At 38.8% G+C, this 21,811-nt stretch overlaps 1 protein-coding gene across 1 annotated transcript; it reads left to right on the top strand.

The window, feature by feature from the left end:
* Nucleotides 1–1,833: 1,833 nt before the first annotated feature.
* shrb (charged multivesicular body protein shrub) lies at nucleotides 1,834–17,409 on the top strand. The gene is made up of 5 exons (XM_053787978.2): nucleotides 1,834–2,230; nucleotides 4,915–5,092; nucleotides 6,998–7,112; nucleotides 9,122–9,309; nucleotides 16,215–17,409. Exons 1-4 carry the CDS (start codon nucleotides 2,050–2,052, stop codon nucleotides 9,302–9,304), a joined length of 657 nt encoding a protein of 218 aa, XP_053643953.1. The 5' UTR covers nucleotides 1,834–2,049; the 3' UTR covers nucleotides 9,305–9,309; nucleotides 16,215–17,409.
* Nucleotides 17,410–21,811: the final 4,402 nt, after the last annotated feature.

Below are 21,811 nucleotides of genomic sequence, written 5' to 3' on the forward strand. Positions count from 1 at the left end.
ATGTGATGAACCTTAGTGAGGACATCGAATAAAGAGAGAGAGAGAGCATCTGAGATGAAGGAGCCTTGATCATGGCTCTGGCAGTGTTGGTGAACGATCACACAGTGGAAACCAGACTATCTGTTTTCACCTCTTCTTTTGATTATAATAATAATAATCTGTTTTGACCTAAGATCGCAAAGATCACTTATTATTAGTGAACTGCGTGATCATATTGAGTTTGAGAATCCCCAGAAAATATCACTGGAAGGGTTGGTAGCAAGCCCCAGACTATTGTATGAGCTAGTTGGCTGCTCGATCAGGTTAGGCGGACACTGCAAAAGAATCATAAGGCGCTGCAGCAATTCTGGTGAGATCTAATCCAGAAGTGGACTGGGTCTTAAAACGTTCGGCCAGGGCATCAATCACTTATCAGGTCGGCTCATTAACTGCAGAGGGCCAGAGGAGTGTTTTCACTGCTCAGTTAAGGTGCTTTACATTTTCATTTCAATCTTTGTTCCTCATCTATGACTTCAGTTTTTCGTGACATTTTTCAATTTTTTTTTTACGCGACCCACCGGGCATTGCCTAAATGTCCGTATGACCAGAATGCTGGAAAACTAATGTACTTGCCTGTATAGGTCCTTCTCTGTTCATATCACAACTGGCAAAATTCCGCCAGAATTTGCAGAACCTCCAGAAGGAAGAACGTCAGCAGCAGAGTCTGTGGTAATGGTGGAAATTAGTGCACATGGATGAGTTAAATACAAAGAATTATGGAGGTGGTGGAGAGCCAGCCTATAAATTATGCGATTTTTATGTGGAAGAATCAAGGGAACACAAGTGCCTCAAGAACATGGGAAGACCCATCAAACCTTTGAACAATGTGAAGTTTAAGCCTGCCCATAATGCTCTGCATACAAGGGGCTTTGGCATGCTGCACTTTAAAAATTGTATTCCTTGTACTTCTCTGTATCATGTTTAAATTAATAAATAAATATATAAATAAATAAATAAATAAAAAGGATGATCAGTACCGGGTTTGATTGCCTAGGATGCCAGAGTGTCCAGTATTACCAGTTTTAAGAAATCAAATCACTAGGACAATTAAACTCCCTAATGAGTAACTTGACAAGAAAGGGGCTCAATGGAAGATACAAAGCTATTATCGAAGAACAGTTGGCCTTAGGATTTGTCGAGAACTTTCTCAACACTGACCCAATATCAGGGACAAGCTTGCTAGCTAGGAAGTCTGCCACTACGGACACTCCATGTCTGAAGTCTGTTTCATACTTGTGCACGAGTGACGCTATTCCTGTTGATTCTTAGTCCATAATTTATCCAGAAGAAAAATACACATGGGAATTTGTGAGGTTAAATGTGAAATGGCATTAATCATCTTATATCAGAGAAGCCCCCACAAGTGTCCAGATATATTCCACAGATGATTGACTGGATGGATATCTCGCTCTCGTGATTATCGATGCTGGTCTCGTGATCAGTCTCAGGAAATTACTGAAAATGAACGTAGTTTGTCATATCAGCCAGTAGCTGGCGAGGCAAGACTACTGGCGCCTTATCTGATAACACACACAGTTTCTTCTTAACTGTCCTATAAACCAAGATATTACTTCCATATTACCCTATGCATCAGTAATACTGTGAAAGAAATATGTATTTGCATTTACGAAGCAGTATATGAGTTTTGGTGCATAACAGTAGGTGGTCGCCCCAGTGTGAGTCATGCCGGCCTGACTGTGACGTCACCTTGACGTCATCACCCCTGGGGAATATTGTTATTATCACTCAGCAATAACCTTACTGATACTACACACTCGTAATCCATAGTAAAGATCAGAACTAGCTGTTCTTCTCTATATTTATATATAGTAACTTTTAAGTAGAGATGTTGGTGAAAAAGTAGGTAATAAAGTGTAGTGAGACAGGTGAGGTGAGCGGTGATAATAACCACAGTAGTTTGTTTGTACTGGCGACGTTGATCGGTGGCAGGATAGGGTGCTGGAGATATTTTTCATATTTTACCTCCCTACGTGCCCCCATTTGCAGAATATGAGCATTTTCGGGAAGATCTTCGGTGGTGGTAAGAACGAGAAGGCTCCCACGACGGGGGAAGCCATCCAGAAGCTCAGAGACACCGAGGAAATGTTGATCAAGAAACAAGACTTCCTAGAAAAGAAAATTCAACAAGAAATCACCATTGCTAAACAACACGGCACCAAAAATAAGAGAGGTGAGCATATGATGAAGGTAGTAACCACAGTGTTTATGGTCACTACCTGCATGTATGGTGGTAAATATAACAGTTATCATTACACCAGAACATTCCCCTCATCAATATTATATGTGTGGTATATATATTTTTTTTATGAAACTCACTGTTCTACTTCAGTACTTTGACCATTATGCTTAAATATTTGATAAATATTTACTTTTCCCAGGACAAAGCCCAATCATTTTTTCTTATAATTAGATAATGCTATCATACTATAGGGAACATTTTTATGCACATTGTTATATCAATATATTAGCTGTTGTAATACTTTTTAGAAATTCATGTGACACAGTGACCCAAAATTTCGGCATATAAATAACACCAGTGTTATCCATATCCATATCCATATCCATAATTAAAGACTACACCTTGGCTCATTTTGTCAATTAAATATAGGTTGAATTGTACAGTATTAAGTTGGCTTTACATAGGAGATGTTATTTTGTTGTGCAAATGGTTAAAAAAGTAACCTAATGAAACCGTCCTATCCCAACCTAAAATAACCTAACATGTCTTAACCTTACTCTGTCATCAGTTAAAGAATAAAACATCTGAAGTACAGTACTAGGAATCTTCATTGACAAAATGTTTCGCCAGCCCCGCAGACTTTGTCAGTCAAATACAGAGATAATTACACTCCTGGAGTGATTAACTTCGGTGGAAGACGAAATAGACAAAGTGGAGAGGTATTTTGATGTATCAGTCCATCACCCTTGGTGCAAGATAGTCAGTCAGACTAAAGCAGAAGCTTGTGGCAAGAGGCTTATGTAGTGGAAGGTGAGGTGTAGCAGCTTGGAGATGTCACAAGTGAGATGGACCCACTAGTGGAAGTAGGTCATGCTTTACAGTCGTTAGCAAAGGGGGTTGATAAAGACATCCCTTGTACCAAGATTCCATAATGTTGCAGTATTAGACATGCATCATATAAATGGTACACAATACCAACAAGTTGAAGAGTAAGACATGAGCAACACTAGGAATCTTTCATTGAAGTTGATCTCTCCAGGAGTGTAATTCATCTCTACTCAACTGATGAAGTCAGCAGTGGAGGCAAGAAGTTTCAACAAATATTCCTGATGTTACATGTGTCTTACTCCTCAACTTGTTGATATTGTATACCATTTATGTCATTGGTCTTTGTTTACATTTGCTATGATTGGCCAGGCCACAGTACTAAGTATTGATTGGCTCTGACATGTTGCTTGTACTATTATTTTCACTAATAATTCCCAAAAACAATTTGACCAAGAATTAACTGTGTATTTCTTGGCATAGATAACTTGTATATTGTAATACTCTATAAAATGTTTTATTTCCACCAAGGAAAATCTTCAGTTATATCTGTTATTTGTTGTGCAAATTATTTGTTGGAATATTAAGCATAATACTTGTAGGAATACAGTCATATGACAGTGACCCAGCTATTTTTTTTTCTTGGGGTCACTGGTTGCACTCTGACAACTACACTATCCTTCACCACTTCCTCAGTGCATTAGTACCTGCTTTCATCCCTTTAAAAGTATGTGACCCACTGTAAAATCATTAAGTCTATATTAGGTTGTCTTATGTAAGGTTAGGTTGGTTACATTGGGTTGGGTTGAGTTACATCATATTTACTTATTCTTTATACATTTACTCAGAGTAAAACTACAGTATCTCCACTGCGCAGTCACATTAATTTTGAACGATATAGCTTAGAAATTATTGATAAACTCGTACCTGGGAAGAAAGTAAATATTTGCCAAATGTTTTGACCATTCTACTTAAGTAGATAGAATGTGTTTAAGTCTAGTTTGTAAGAGTTGTATGATCTTGAGCAATATTTTTTTTAGACATTTAGACATGCACTAATATACCAATAATAATCTCTTATATGTTAGAAAAGTGTAAATAAATAGTTATGAAAGAGTATAGTACATAGGGCAGTAAGTATCTTAGTGCAAGTAAGTTTCACTTACTTGCACTTAGGCTCTGGTGGCTAAAGCTCTCGCTTCACATGGCGAGGGCCTGGGTTCGATTCCCAGGCAGGGTGGAAACATTGGGTGTGTTTCTTTACACCTGTTGTCTATGTTCCCCATCAGTAAAATGGGTATGTGGGTGTTAGTCTATTTAGTAAGTAAGTGAAACTTACTTGCACTAAGATACCAAACCAGCATTCTTACTCTCAACAATTCCATAAACAGTAGCTCCAAGAAAACTTATGTAAAGACTGGCTAGCAAAAATTCCTAATGATTTAAAGGTTGTTCATTTTAAGAATGTACAGTACTTTTCTGCAGATTTCTGTCATGCCATTTTTATCTCCCTGGCTTGAAAAGATTGAGGGAGTCATGGGATTCCGTCCCTTTGTAAACAAATTGCTTTCCATACTGTAAAAGCTCAACTGTTAGTACAATGACCATAGTTTTTCAACTGATAAAATTTTTGGGGAAGCAAGGGGCTAGTAACCCCTTTTCCTGTATATATTACTAAATTTAGAAGGAGAAACTTGTTTTTCCTTTTGGGCCACCCTGCCTCGGTGGGATATGGCTGGTTTGTTGGAAGTGGAATTTATTTTGTAATCAGTTTTTGTTATATGCACATACAAAAATATTTTGAGGAGAATAACTGTACATGTAATTGACTAACTTATTTTTCCTTATAGTGGCTTTGCAAGCATTGAAGCGCAAGAAGAGGTATGATAAGCAGCTTCAACAGATTGATGGAACTCTTAGTACTATAGAAATGCAGCGAGAAGCCCTTGAATCTGCCAACACAAACACCAATGTCTTACAAACAATGAGTGAGGCTGCTAAAGCCCTCAAATCAGCTCACCAACACATGTAAGCAGTTTTAGCTTCTGTTTCAGTAGTCTATACTTTGTCATACTTAAGTCTAGGATTTCCCTAAGCTTGGCAGATAGTGATTTATGTACTTTCTACTTATTTTCATTTGTACTTTGGATTTGAAATTAAGTCCAGAATTGAAGAACTACTACTAGTGCAAGTTTCATTGAGAAATGAACTTCATTAAAGGATGTTCCTTGGTAGGTATAGTTTTTAGGCATACAGTCAAATACCAAAACTTTGAAGTGACTGAAGCCAGAGATTTTTTTGAACCTGATCCCTTCAGCTTAATCAACCTTAAAATTTCTCTTGGGGACTTAATTTACATGGGGTCAATTAAAGATTCTTGAGACCTTGAGAGAAAAAACTAGTACCTGTACCTATATCCAGGTCATCTTATGTACATATAGTAACAAGTAGCAGTGATGCAAGTTGTATACCTGGAGACGTTTTTGGGGGTCAACGCCCCTGCAGCTTGGTCTGAGACCAGGCCTCGTGGTGGATCAGGGTCTGATCAACCCAGGCTGTTACTGGTGGCCGCACGCAAACTGACGCACGAACCACAAATTTCAGTGAAGAATTTCGCAGATATATTGAGTCTTTTGAGAGCAGTAATGCAAATATCTGTCTGCGACAAAATGTAACTACTGCCTCTGCTTCACTCTTAACCAAACCACGTTAAGGGTGGGGATTGAACTCGTGGCAAGTGAGTCGTAAAACTTCAGGCCACCACATAAGCCACTGGGCCATCTGGCTACAATAGGGTTTGTACATCTAGGTGCATTTATACACCATAGGGAGGTTAACATGGGTCCCACCGTGACCGCAAATGCAAGTTTTTACGGATGAATCTCCCACTAACATAGCCGTGATGAACTCTAGATCAAGTCCCCTCAAAGCCATTGTCATGACTCATGAAATCATAATGAGATGATTACAAACAAACCATGTACTGTGGTTTGTTTGCAATCATGTCATTATGATTTCACGAGTCACTTAACCTTTTCCTCCCCTGAAGATATAGGTGATACAGTACTTCATTATATGATAATGACTGTAGCAGTGATGAAAGTAAAAAGAGAAAATGACTATAAGCTTGAAAGGGCCAATTCTAGTGATAGTTTATGGAGCAAACTCTGAGCAGACCCTTGTGATAGGTTATGTTGCAAAAACTTGTATAACACTTGTTGCAGAAAACATTCATTTACTCCACAGTTCACAAAAATGTGATGCTAGAAAATCCTTCTTAAATACCAGCTGGAAAACTGCAAGTAGTTCTGTTCAGTTACTCTATATGTAAGTACTGAATACAGTACTTTACATCATGTTGAAGATGACATGCTACAATATTCCATGCTGGCAGCTGTTGGTTACTGCTCCATTCTCTCTTATTGCTCCTACTCTTCTTCCTCCTACTCTTCTCCCACTCCTACTCTTCTTTCTCTTACCCCTCTTCCACTCCTACTCTTCTCCCTCCTGCTCGTCTCCCACTCCTACTCTTCTTCCTCCTACCCCTCTCCCACTCCTTCTCTTCTTCCTCCTACCCCTCTCCCACTCCTGCTCTTCCTCCTCCCCCTCTATTCCTCCTCCCTGCTCTCCTACTCTTCCTTACCTAGCTCCTACCCTTCATCCTTGCTCTCATACTCCTCTTCCCCCTTATACTCGTGCTTCTCTTCCCTTTTATACTCGTGCTCTTCTTCCTCTATTGCAACTCTCGCTTATCCATTGCCCTTTCTGCATTCTAACTTGGCTCAAGTAATTCTCACCCTTTCCACACTTGATTTTTTTAAGTGCAGTCAGTTAACTAATTTGTTACTGTAGCATAGCAAATGCTGCAAGTGTAGGTTTAATTTCTTACATAAAATCATATGAAAATAGTGACTAATCACTGTTCATTTGCAGGAATGTGGATGAAGTGCATGACATGATGGATGATATAGCAGAGCAGCAGGACGTAGCACGTGAAATTTCAGAAGCAATCTCTAACCCAGTGGCGTTCGGAGATGATATTGATGAAGTTAGTCTTACAGTTTTATTAATAATCACTCTGGGTAGAGTATTCCTGGGAACAGGTGGCATTGATAGTGTAGCAACCTAAACAAGTTGTGCTGATTGTATAGCAGAAAAATAAAACACTTTCACAATCAGTTATTCTATCACTGTCTTGCTGGAAGCATGTTAATACTTCAGTTTTGATGTCCCTCCAGATTGCAAATATCCCCACCCTTCCTGTAGAATGCAGTCACTGTACTTCCCTTCTGCTTTTAGTAACCTATTCACTGTTCCATTTTATTTGCAACATCTGCCAAACTGCTCCCCTATCGACCCTACTGGATGCCTTTTCTAAATCATAAATGCTGCAGTTCCTTACCATTATCTCAATGTTGTTCATTTATGTGTTTCATTGTAAACACTTCACCTACTACAAATCCTCTACCCTTCTTAAATCCTCCTCCTCAAACTTAACTATTTCAGTAATAAATCTACCATTCACTTTACCCACTGTATTCATTAGATTAATTCTCCTTCAGATTTCTAATTCTAATGTTATATACCTGTATCTAATGCAGTTTAATAATTTTTTGTTTGTCTGTGGTCGTTTGATTTGTTTGTACTTGTGAGAGAACCCATGACATGGCAGTGTCATATTATATTGCAATTTTATCTTTTGTTTGAGTTAAAGGTAGTAATATAGAGGGAAATTATTTTACTTTACATTTTTCTCATATTTTTTATACTGTAGTATGTACTAAGGGAATCCATGTCTAAATTTTATGCAGAGAATCTTGAACATTTTGAGTAGTAATTAATGTTGCTTTACAATAAAATCGCAATTTAATGGACCCTGATTTAACGACTTCAGAAATCGGGGAGAAAATCAGTTGGGTTCGTTGATTTAAAATCAGTGTTTGTTAGTTACAGAATTGTCCATAATTGTTTTGACTGCTGCAAAATAACTTCATTTTTTCAAACACAATCTCCATTACTGACCTTGCCTTACCCTATTAGTCCAATAAATCAAAGGTTTACTGAATTTAGATTGTAATTGATTGCTTAGATCCTCCAGGTTCATTACTATGTGATACATAATGGTCACTGTGACATGCAGATAATTTATTTTTGTGTTGATCTTTGAGCTCACACTTTTATCTTTGAAGAATTATGTAATTACATTGTCACTAATAGTTACAGTTCCCCAGTGGAGACTGATAATTCAGTTACTCATGAAACATGATGGAGATAGGACCTAGCATGTGAGATGTTGCATGGCAGAAAAGAATAAGCATCAGGTTCAAGCAATAGAGAAAAATGCAAGTGTCGGGGAGATCAGATCTGTGAAGCTCATGTTAAAATACTTAATGGGCCTCTGAGCTACCTATCTTGTAGATGAAGATAGTGTACATATTCCCATAGACAGAACATTAGAAGATCGATTCGTTCACTAACCCAGATTTTGTGTATGGTGATGCTTATTCTTTACTGCTGTGCAACGCATTGTATTACAGGATCACAGCCTAAAGAGGTATAGATGATAGACGACATCAACACAGTTTTGTGTGACTTTAGTGTTATAGCTAATGTGATTGAATATGAGAAATAATAAATAAGGATTAAAAAAGTAGTTGTTTTCTTTTATGTTTAGCAAAAAAGATAGCTTAATTATCTCTGAAACTGGAAAAAGGGCCTAACATATCTTGTCAACATGGCCTAAAGTGGCAAATGACAGATAACAAAGATATCTTTTGGAGAATTTGAGTGACACATAATAAGGTTAAAATCATCAATACAAAATATTAATAAAGAATTTACGTTTTGGAATTTGCCTGTCACACCACATTGTATAGGCATTCAACAGTTACAGATGATTTAACGAAGACTTGCCTAACAAGTTCATTATAGGATGAATAATAATAATAGTAACAATGAACAATTTTTATTTCCTTTTAGCTTTAGATTCCAGGTACATTATGGCAATGAAAAGATTAAATACAAAAATACTTAAGGTAATTTCTTTTATACTTTTAGGATGACTTATTGGCTGAATTAGAAGAATTGGAACAGATAGACTTAGACGAGAAGCTCTTAAGCACTGGCGAGCCTGTATCAGAACTGCCAGAAGTTCCCACCATTGCTCCTGCAAAGCCTGAGCGCAGGAAGAAGGAAGAAGACGAAGAAGATATGGCTGAATTGGCTGCCTGGGCATCTTAAGCATGGTAGGTATTATAATCTCAGAGCCTGATATTTTCTTTCTGACTATTGAAAGACTGATTTTGCTACATTACTTATGAAGTTTGAATTCTAGATCCATCTATTTAATTTGCTCCAAGTCAGTCAGAATCATAAGTATATTTTAGTTATTCAGCATCCATACTTGTGACCACATACGAGGCTTCTTCTACCCTCGCAACCCATCATGAGGCCTGGCTTCTTCATGAGTGTCTGGTCAGTTAGGCTGTTGTTACTATTAGTCTTCAGGACCATGTAGCCATCACAACCTGGCTGATCAGGCACTAGCAGCAGGTAGTGGTTTAGTTTCTTGTTGAAAACTTCTACCTTAGTTCCAGCAAAATTTTGATTCCTGCTTTTTTTTTTTTCACACGAGTTGTCTCCCACTGAGGTAGGATAGCTAGAAAAAGAAGAAATACTTTCATTACTCCATCATTGTCTTGCCAGTGGCAAGCCAACATACAGCTCAGATGCCCTTCCAAACTGCAATATTCTCACCCCTCCTCCGGAGTGCAGACATTGTACTACCCGCTACCAGGACTCAAGTCTGGCAAACCTGTTTCCCTGAATCCCCTCCTAAATGTTACCTTGCTAACACTCCAACAGTATATCAAGTCATAAAAACTACTTACCTCTCACTCCTATCTAACATCCTCACACATGCCTGTTGGATATCCAAGCCCTTTGCATACAAATTCTCCTTTACCTTTTAATCTTTCTTAGGGCTGCCTCCTACCCTGCTACAGATTTATACAACCTCCAAGTCATCCTATTTTGCTCCATCCTCTAAATGCCCAAACCACCACAATCATCCCTCCTCTGCCCTCAGGGTTACACTTTTAGTAACCCCACACCACCTAATCTCCAAAATATTCACATGACACATTGCCCTTGGACATGACATCTCCATTTCCTCCAGTCTTCCCCTCACTGCAACATTCAAAACCCATGCTTCACACCCATGTACTCTCACACACATTCCCCTTTTCGCCTCCATGAATAACTTTTTTGTCTCCATAGACGTGTCATTGCACACACCTTTTTTTCCAATTATCGATTGTATGCTTCACCTCATCTTTCATAGGCCCATCTGCCGACAGATCCACTCCAAAATATCCGAATACTTCCTCCTTAATCCCTTCTTCCAGCCTGATATCCAGTCTTTCATTACCTAATTTTTTTTGTTACTTTCATCACCTTTTTTCTTTTCTAGGTTCAAGTTTAACTTCTATTTTCATACTCTCCCAAATTCATCCACCAACCTTTGCAACTTCTCTTCAGAATTTCCCAAAAAGCCTCTGTGATGACTCGCTTTGTATCAGATTCTTTATCTTTAAATTCACCACCTCTCCCTAACACCCTGGCATTCACTTCTTTTACAACCCCATCTTCTTTCAACAAACCGGCCGTATCCCACAGAGGCAGGGTGGCCCAAAAAGAAAAACAAAAATTTCTCTTTTTAAATTTAGTAATTTATACAGGAGAAGGGGTTACTAGCCCCTTGCTCCCGGCATTTTAGTCACCTCTTACAACACGCATGGCTTACGGAGGAAGAATTCTGTTCCACTTCCCCATGGAGATAAGAGGAAATAAACAAGAATAAGAACTAGAAAGAAAATAGAAGAAAACCCAGAGGGGTGTGTATATATATGCTTGTACATGTATGTGTAGTGTGACCTAAGTGTAAGTAGAAGTAGCAAGACGTACCTGAAATCTTGCATGTTCATGAGACAGAAAAAAGGACGCCAGCAATCCTACCATCATGTAAAACAATTACAGGCTTTCGTTTTACACTCACTTGGCAGGACGGTAGTACCTCCCTGGGCAGTTGCTGTCTACCAACCTACTACCTAGGACAACCCCATCTATAACAATGTTAAACAACCATAGCGACATCATGCATCTCTAAGGTCTAGTTTAGCTTGAAAATACATACTTTCCTTCTCTCCTGTTAACCCTAACCTCAGCCTCACTAGCCTCTATAAGCCATGCATGTCTTAAGAGGTGACTAAAATGCCAGGAGCAAGGGGCTAGAAACCCCTTCTCCTGTATACATTACAAAAGTTAAAAAGAAAAACTTGTTTGGGGAAAGTTTGCAGCAGAAAATCTCTCTTCAAATGGTTATTCATAGCTTTTTTTTTTTTTTTTTTTTTTTTCAACAAGTCGGCTGCCTTCCACTGAGGCAGGGTGACCCAAAAAGAAAGAAAATCCCCAAAAAGAAAATACTTTCATCATCATTCAACACTTTCACCTCACTCATACATAATCACTGTCTTTGCAGAGGCGCTCAGATACGACAGTTAAGAATTCCTTCTAAACTGTCGATATCCCAAACCCCTCCTTTAAAGTGCAGGCATTGTACTTCCCGTTTCCAGGACTCGAGTCCAGCTAACTGGTTTCCCTAAATTCCTTCACTAAATATTACCCTGCTCACACTCCAACAGCTCATCAGGTCCCAAAATCCATTCATCTCCGTTCACTCCTATCTAACAAGCTCACACATGCTTGCTGGAAGTCCAAGCCCCTTGCCCACAAAACCACCTTTACCCCCTCCCTCCAACCTTTTCGAGGACGACCCCTACCCCTCGTTCCTTCCCCTACAGATTTATATGCTCTCCAAAGCATTCTACTTTGGTCCATTCTCTCTAATGACCAAACCACCTCAACAACCCCTCTTCAGCCCTCTGACTAATACTTTTAGTAACTCTACACCTCCTCCTAATTTCCACACCCCGAATTCTCTGCATAATATTTACACCACACATTGCCCTTAGACAGCACATCTCCACTGCCTCCAGCTGCCTCCTTGCTGCAGCATTTACAACCCAAGCTTCACACCCATATAAGAGTGTTGGTACCACTGTACTTTCATACCTTCCCTTCTTTTCCTCCGTAGATAGCATTTTTTTGTCTGCAGAGATACCTCAACGCACCACTCACCTTTTTTCCTTCATCCTTCATAAACCCATCTGCTGACAAGTCAACTCACAAATGTCTGAAAACATTCACTTTTTCCATACTCCCTCTCTCCAATGTGATGTCCAGTTTTTCTTTATCGAAATTGTTTGATACCCTCATCACCTTACTCTTATCTATGTTCACTTTCAACTTTCTAACTTTGCACACCCTCCCAAACTCGTCCACTAACCATTGTATCTTTTCTTAAGAATCTTCCGTAAGCACAGTATCATCAGCAAAAAGTAACTGTGCCAACTCCCATTTTGTACTTGATTCCCCATAATTCAGTCCCACTCCTCTCCCGAACACCCTAGCATTTACTTCTTTTACAACCCCATCTATAAATATATTAAACAACCATGGTGACATTACACATCCCTGTCTGAGACCTACTTTTACCGGGAAGTAATCTCCCTTTCTCCTACATACCTTAACCTGAGCCTCACTATCCTCATAAAAAAACTTTATAGCATTTAGTAACTTACTACCTTTTCCATACACTTGCAACATCTGCCACATTGCTCCCCTATCCAGTCCATCATATGCCTTTTCTAAATCCATAAATGCAGTGAAAACTTCCCTACCTTTCAATAGTGTTCACATATATGCTTCAATGTAAACCACTTGATTTACAAATCCCCTACCCACTTTAAAGCCTTCTTGCTCATCTGCAGTCCTACTCTGTCTTACCTCTAATTCTTTCAATAATAATTCTACCGTACACTTTACCTGGTATACTCAGTAAACTTATTCCCCTATAATTTTTACAATCTCTCTTGTCCCCCTTCCGTTCATATAAAGGAACTATACACGCTCTCTGCCAATCCCTAGGTACCTTCCCCTCTTTCATACATTTCTTTCTTTCTTTCAACACACCAGCCGTATCCCACCGAGGCGGGGTGGCCCAAAAGGAAAAACGAAAGTTTCTCCTTTTACATTTAGTAATATATACAGGAGAAGAGGTTACTAGCCCCTTGCTCCCGGCATTTTAGTCGCCTCTTACAACACGCATGGCTTACGGAGGAAGAATTCTGTTCCACTTCCCCATGGAGATAAGAGGAAATAAACAAGAATAAGAACTAGAAAGAAAATAGAAGAAAACCCAGAGGGGTGTGTATATATATGCTTGTACATGTATGTGTAGTGTGACCTAAGTGTAAGTAGAAGTAGCAAGACGTACCTGAAATCTTGCATGTTCATGAGACAGAAAAAAGGACGCCAGCAATCCTACCATCATGTAAAACAATTACAGGCTTTCGTTTTACACTCACTTGGCAGGACGGTAGTACCTCCCTGGGCAGTTGCTGTCTACCAACCTACTACCTAGGACAACCCCATCTATAACAATGTTAAACAACCATAGCGACATCATGCATCTCTAAGGTCTAGTTTAGCTTGAAAATACATACTTTCCTTCTCTCCTGTTAACCCTAACCTCAGCCTCACTAGCCTCTATAAGCCATGCATGTCTTAAGAGGTGACTAAAATGCCAGGAGCAAGGGGCTAGAAACCCCTTCTCCTGTATACATTACAAAAGTTAAAAAGAAAAACTTGTTTGGGGAAAGTTTGCAGCAGAAAATCTCTCTTCAAATGGTTATTCATAGCTTTTTTTTTTTTTTTTTTTTTTTAAACAAGTCGGCTGCCTTCCACTGAGGCAGGGTGACCCAAAAAGAAAGAAAATCCCCAAAAAGAAAATACTTTCATCATCATTCAACACTTTCACCTCACTCATACATAATCACTGTCTTTGCAGAGGCGCTCAGATACGACAGTTAAGAATTCCTTCTAAACTGTCGATATCCCAAACCCCTCCTTTAAAGTGCAGGCATTGTACTTCCCGTTTCCAGGACTCGAGTCCAGCTAACTGGTTTCCCTAAATTCCTTCACTAAATATTACCCTGCTCACACTCCAACAGCTCATCAGGTCCCAAAATCCATTCATCTCCGTTCACTCCTATCTAACAAGCTCACACATGCTTGCTGGAAGTCCAAGCCCCTTGCCCACAAAACCACCTTTACCCCCTCCCTCCAACCTTTTCGAGGACGACCCCTACCCCTCGTTCCTTCCCCTACAGATTTATATGCTCTCCAAAGCATTCTACTTTGGTCCATTCTCTCTAATGACCAAACCACCTCAACAACCCCTCTTCAGCCCTCTGACTAATACTTTTAGTAACTCTACACCTCCTCCTAATTTCCACACCCCGAATTCTCTGCATAATATTTACACCACACATTGCCCTTAGACAGCACATCTCCACTGCCTCCAGCTGCCTCCTTGCTGCAGCATTTACAACCCAAGCTTCACACCCATATAAGAGTGTTGGTACCACTGTACTTTCATACCTTCCCTTCTTTTCCTCCGTAGATAGCATTTTTTTGTCTGCAGAGATACCTCAACGCACCACTCACCTTTTTTCCTTCATCCTTCATAAACCCATCTGCTGACAAGTCAACTCACAAATGTCTGAAAACATTCACTTTTTCCATACTCCCTCTCTCCAATGTGATGTCCAGTTTTTCTTTATCGAAATTGTTTGATACCCTCATCACCTTACTCTTATCTATGTTCACTTTCAACTTTCTAACTTTGCACACCCTCCCAAACTCGTCCACTAACCATTGTATCTTTTCTTAAGAATCTTCCGTAAGCACAGTATCATCAGCAAAAAGTAACTGTGCCAACTCCCATTTTGTACTTGATTCCCCATAATTCAGTCCCACTCCTCTCCCGAACACCCTAGCATTTACTTCTTTTACAACCCCATCTATAAATATATTAAACAACCATGGTGACATTACACATCCCTGTCTGAGACCTACTTTTACCGGGAAGTAATCTCCCTTTCTCCTACATACCTTAACCTGAGCCTCACTATCCTCATAAAAAAACTTTATAGCATTTAGTAACTTACTACCTTTTCCATACACTTGCAACATCTGCCACATTGCTCCCCTATCCAGTCCATCATATGCCTTTTCTAAATCCATAAATGCAGTGAAAACTTCCCTACCTTTCAATAGTGTTCACATATATGCTTCAATGTAAACCACTTGATTTACAAATCCCCTACCCACTTTAAAGCCTTCTTGCTCATCTGCAGTCCTACTCTGTCTTACCTCTAATTCTTTCAATAATAATTCTACCGTACACTTTACCTGGTATACTCAGTAAACTTATTCCCCTATAATTTTTACAATCTCTCTTGTCCCCCTTCCGTTCATATAAAGGAACTATACACGCTCTCTGCCAATCCCTAGGTACCTTCCCCTCTTTCATACATTTATTAAACAAAAATACCAACCACTCCAACACAGTATCCCCCTCAGCTTATAACATTTGTCATGATCCCGTCAGTTCCGGCTGCTTTACCCCCTTTTCTTTCTACGTAATGCCTCATGCACCTCTCCCACACTCACATCCTGCTCGTCTTCACTCCTAAAAGATGTTATACCTCCCTGACCAATGCATGAAATTACTGCCTCCCTTCATCAACATTTAAAAGTTTCTCAAAATATAGTTTAAAAAAATACAAACATGTGGTACTGTATAGACATGCTGTATTGCATCATATGCATTATGCTTGTATTTTTTAACCCCTAAACTGCAGCATACCCAAGAAAAAAATCCTGTGTGGGGGAGAAGATTTTGAAAAAATAAATTCAGTCTCCTGTGTAGTTAATCATAAAGAACTGCATGGACCCTTCCGGCCATAGATTTTTTTCAAAGGTATGAAGAGACTGTAGAAAGCCAACGAGTTGCGATAAGGTCAAAAATAGTGGCAGGCGGCAGATTTGCAGGTAAAAAAAATTGTGCGTAGTATGTTGGACACAGTCGTCAGTTGTGTACTAGTACGTTGGATGCAGTTTAAAGGTTAAATAGTATTTATAATGAAATCAGGTACAGCATCTCATGATTTTTAATGTTTTTCAGGTTCTGTCTTTGGATCCCTGATTCCTGCTGTTTTGTTAACTTTCCAGTGATTCCCAGTGTGTCAGAAATTGCCTCAGCAAAAAACATTGTGAAATTTTATTTTCATATGCTTACATACAAACAAGCCTGTTCTCTAGCCAGATAACATGTGATTATTATATATTCAAAATAATGTTTGTTTTGTGAATAAGTTATTACCAGCTGGTCAGTCTATAATGTGTACTTCAAGAGCTCTTGCTATATGTATAAAAACCATGCAAGAAATTTTTGGATGTACAAAGACAAGTATTACTGCATAATCTTGTCAGTTATTATATATGTAATACTGTAATATTTTCTATTGGTGTACAGAGAAAATGATTTCTGAATTATTCCAGAACTTTTTGTTGTTTAATGTTCCTAATCACTGGCCTAGTTTCTTTGCTCTGCAGTACTAATTATAAAAGAAAATAAAGCTCTTAAGAGCCATTAATTCACAATTATAGGCCTTTGTATGAATTTTCTTTTTTGGCTGTTAACCAGAGGTCTTTGTGGATGTGATGGGAGCAGAGATTAGTGGCTGCATTGGTACTGTGTGAAGGCTAAGTATTCTCGCATTGTGTAAGAAATGTGCCTTATCAAAATTACATCCAAAGCAAACAGTTGCTGCTTCCATCACACACAATAATACTCAAGACATTGTCACAGGCAAAGCAGGCGGGTGTTTAGGTATGCAAGTTACAATTTTGCGTTCCCACTATGCGGGGGTGTTAAAATGTCATCCTCTATTATGCATCTTGTAAATATCTATTTTACATAAACTATAAATGCTTTATGAAAATATGCTTAACCTTTTTCTTGTGTTCCTGAATGATATGTATATTTGCTATGGGAAGCAGCAGTGGACTTCATGAAATACTGCAGTTAGCCCTTCTCCTTACTTTATAACATAGGCTAACTGTAGTCATTTACTGCTACACTGGGATGTTCAAGTTATGGCCCTCGCTATATTATTTTTATTTACTCCACTTTTTCTTGTGTTATGCCATGTGGCTTATGAAGCCATGCATCAACACAGCCAACTTTTAAAAAAAAAGTGCTATTGTAGAGAATTTTACTTGGGAACTATAAAGTAATACATGTCTACTGAATTAGAGTAAAAATGCATCAGTTTAAATATATGTATTTGATATAATAAAAATGTTATTTCCGCCAATTTTTTTTATTGCCTCATTTATCAAGACACTGCAGTATTACTATCTCATTGACCTACTCAGATTGCATAACAATATAAAATATGCTTTCTGAAAGAAAGATTGTTTCCTTAAAATATTTGAAGCATATAATGTAACTTAGTCCATAGCTCTTTATCAAGCTGCCAAGAGTCAATGGATTTTGATAAAACTATTGCAAAAGTCCTTATGGTAAAACTTTTTATACATAATGTCGATTTTCCTTCCAGTACAACTGTCATGTGTATGTTGACTACTGAAATAACTAGGTATATGTTGAGATGGAATTAGAGAAATTTTCACAAATTATTGATAGATTGTTCTTCCCCATTGCATGCACGAAAGCTCAAGTACCTACAGTTGCTTCTCACTCCCCTTTTTTTTTACCGCTTCTGGTCTCATTCTCGTGCCATTGCAGTTTACACTGATGGTTCTAAATCCTCAGGCAGTGTCAGGTTTGCAGCAGTGTTGTACAAGGTCATTTATTAGACTCGGCTAGCATTTTCATAGCTGAACTGTATGCAGTTCTCGTAGTAATTATACTTATTGCATCCAGGCCTACCTCAACATTTGTGGTAATTTCAGACTCCTTTAGTGCTTTGCAGGCTATCAAAAAAATTAATTTGCCTCATTTCCTAGTTCATATGCAACTATGGTTGTGCTGCAAAAACAAGGGACCAGGGACCCAGCAAAAACAAAGAAATTGTTTTCTGCTGGGTCCCTGGTTATGTTGGCATTCAGGGCAACGAGCAGGTGGACTCTGCTGCATGGTCAGCGGTACATGACCATCCAGTTGAATATAGGGGTATTACATTGTCAGACTATTTTTCTATAATCTTTAACCATCTTTGCAATCATTGGCAACACCGACGTTGGTCCGAGTTGATTCATAAGTTATATTCTATCAAGTCGTGTTTAGGATTCTGATCTTTCATCAATGTAGTGGTTAGGAGACTACACTTTCCTGTCTTTGCATCGGGTGCACACGTCTCATTCATGAGTATCGCATGAGAGGCGCACAGTTCCACTCTGAGAGAACTGTCAGGTTCCAATTTCAGTCTACCATATTCTGTTGGACTATACTGTTTACCAGCAAGCACGCAGAATTTACCACCGCTCTAACACGCTTACTTTATTCCCCCTTCTTGCTGGCAGCCCCACCTTTGACACACACTTCCTCTTTGACTTTTGGACATCATCAGATTTATTACACAACCTTTGATTATACAGTGGACCCCCGCTTAACGATCACCTCCAAATGCGACCAATTATGTAAGTGTATTTATGTAAGTGCGTTTGTACGTGTATGTTTGGGGGTCTGAAATAGACTAATCTACTTCACAATATTCCTTATGGGAAAAAATTCGGTCAGTACTGGCACCTGAACATACTACTGGAATGAAAAAAGTTCGTTAACCGGGGGTCCACTGTACTTCCTTTATCACTCCTCACTGCCCTTACTAACTCTACTTGTTATACTCTGCACCTTCGCTAATCTCAGATCAAGTACATAAATTAAACCATTAGCACTCCCTACCCTGCAGCACTGTATGACCCTTGTGGGTTCAGCTCTTAGTTTTGATTATAATAATTGTGTTAGGGAAATTTAATTTTGGGGGAACTCCAGGTAGAAAATTTTATTTATTTTTTTTTTTTTTTGTATTTTGAGAAGCACTAAAAAATTGGCAGTCATGCTAAAAGAAATAAACACACCTTTCTTTATTAGCATTAAACCTACACCGTATTTTTACACAGCACCCTTTAACCTTTTAGGAGAGAGTGATTTTATCCAAAACCTAATGGTCTAGTACACTGCATGACCCTTGTCGGTTTAGGGCTATATTTGATTATAATAATAATGGTCTAGTATGTATCCAAGATCATCAGAGACTTTCCAAAAACCTGTTTCCAGGACAGGTATTTTTAACTCAGGACTTCTAAAGGGATTCTGTCCCTCACCTGATGCCGGTGAAGGGGTCTTAATAAAAGGAACTGGACTTATCCACCCTTTACTCGGATCGAACTTGACTATCTATCATTCCCTATTCGCTGTATGATCCGTGTGGGTTTAGCACTTCCAAGTGATTAAAAAAAAATGAACAGTAAGTTGTGAAACTCCATGGAAATTGCCCAACAAGTTTCACCATTCTTGAGAATCGACTCCCCTCGAAGAAGGCTCCTTGACGCTGGTGAGGGGCTCTTGATCTAGGGAATTGAATCTGTGCGCCAGTTCTCTGAATTTAGCTTGAATACCTTCCACATCCCTCCCACAGGTGCTGTGAAATCCTATGGGTTTAGTGCTTCTCCCTTGATTATAATAATTGAGAATCAACTGAACACTGGCTCCTGGGCCTTATTATTTTCAGAGGAAAACTTAGGCCCTTAAGAGCCATGCAACTCTTGGGTAATGAGAGGGAAGTAAATTCGATCTAAGGAAAAGGAAGCAACAACAATTTCCTAGATCAGAAGCTCTTCACCATAATTAAGGCTTTTTGAGTATAGCTAAATCTCTTAGGCATCTTGACTGTATCCCCTCAAGGAAGGTTCCTTGATGTTGGTGAGGGGCTCTTGATTTAGGAAATTGGATCTGTGCTCCAGTTCCCCGAATTAAGCCTGAATGCCTTCCACATACCCCCCCCAAAAGCCGCTGTATAATCTTCCGGGTTTAGCGCTTCCCCTTGATAATAATAATAAATAACAATCTTGACTGTATGAACCTTGTGGGTTTAGCGCTTAGTTTTGATTGTAATAATAATTGGGCATCTTAAAGGTGTTGATCTCCAGCTCCTGGACTTCTATGGAGGACTGAGTTAAACATCCTAGTAGTTTTTTTTTTTAACTGACTGTGTGAGAAACTTATGCCTCACACTACTTTTCCTTGTGCGTGGGTTAAGATACATGGAACTGAGTTATGGGATAGAGATGCATTCCTCGGATCTCACAGCAATTGACCCCTCAAGGAAGGTTCCTTGATGCTGGTGAGGGGCTCTTGATCTAGGGAACTGGATCTGTGCTCCAGTTCCCTGAATTAAGTCTAAATACCTTCCACGTCCCCCCCCCCCACAGGTGCTGTATAATCCTACAGGTTTAGCGCTTCCCCCTTGATTATAATAATAATCATCACAGCAATTGAAACGAGTCTAGTTATTAGTGTGTTTGCTTGAGCCTATCATTCCTGTCAGATGAACATAGGCATCATCCCAGGCGCTTATATAACACAAGTTAGGTTAGGTTAGGTAAGATTCTTCAAGAAACAGAACTACTTGACCCGGGCCTTAGTTCTATAATGATCAACCACTGGAGCTTTTGGTCATCTGACCGAGGCTTTCCACTGGCTTACCCGTCTACCCCTTTAAAAATTAAAATTACATAATATCGCGGCTAGTATAACAGCTTCATTTACTGGTGTTGTCTGCAGCGCCACAATATCTTTGTCCTTTTACAACGCACATCACACAATCTGATAACATTTGATAAAAGTTAAGACACATGTGCAACATCTGGTTATCTTTATTGCAGACGTTTCGCCATCCAGTGGCTTTATCAATACAGACTCTAGGACATAATTAGAAGACAGTAGAACTAACCAGATGTTGCAAGTGTCTTAACTTTTATCTTGTTGGTACATATTTCATACCTTTCTTGCACAACTGATAACATTTGTTTCAAATATAGTTCATTAAGGTTAGGTGCGAGTACCTTCGAAGGCGGTAACATTATTTAGGTTCTTTATTTACAAAATTCTTATTTAGCTTTAATATCTAAGGTCTAATATATTTCTAGTCTGTTAAATAAAATTTATTCGATCATGGCTCAACCTCTGGCTTCTTATATTGAGATTCTGCACTCCTGGAATGGCACATAGGCTTCTGTAGATTATTTTTATTATTATTTTTTAATTATTATTATTATTATTATTATTATTATTATTATTATTATTATTATTATTATTATTATTATTATTATTATTATTGTTATTATTATTATTATTATTATTATTATTATTATTATTATTATTGTTATTATTATTAATCTTGGGTTTTTCTTCACCTCTCTTTTCTTTGAGGCCAGTGAAGGACTTTTCATCCAGGGAACTGGAGCCACTCCCCACGTCTTTGGATCAAACTTAGTTGCCTCCCATCCCTCATTCCCAGGTCAGGCGCTGCATGACTTACGGGTTTAGTACCTTCCCCATAACTATATTAAATAAAGATTGAGACACGTACAACATCTGGTAATCTTTATTGAGGAAACGCTTCGCCAGTCAGTGGCTTCTTCAGTCCAATACAGAGAATAACAGTGGGGGAAAGATTTCCCCAGTGAAGATTCCCAAATGCTGCAGAAGTTTCATTCTTTAACTTGTCGTTTTCAAAACCCTTTTCATCA

The sequence above is a fragment of the Cherax quadricarinatus genome, chromosome 46 (assembly GCF_038502225.1).
Source record: "Cherax quadricarinatus isolate ZL_2023a chromosome 46, ASM3850222v1, whole genome shotgun sequence".
Taxonomy (NCBI): Eukaryota; Metazoa; Arthropoda; class Malacostraca; order Decapoda; family Parastacidae; genus Cherax; species Cherax quadricarinatus.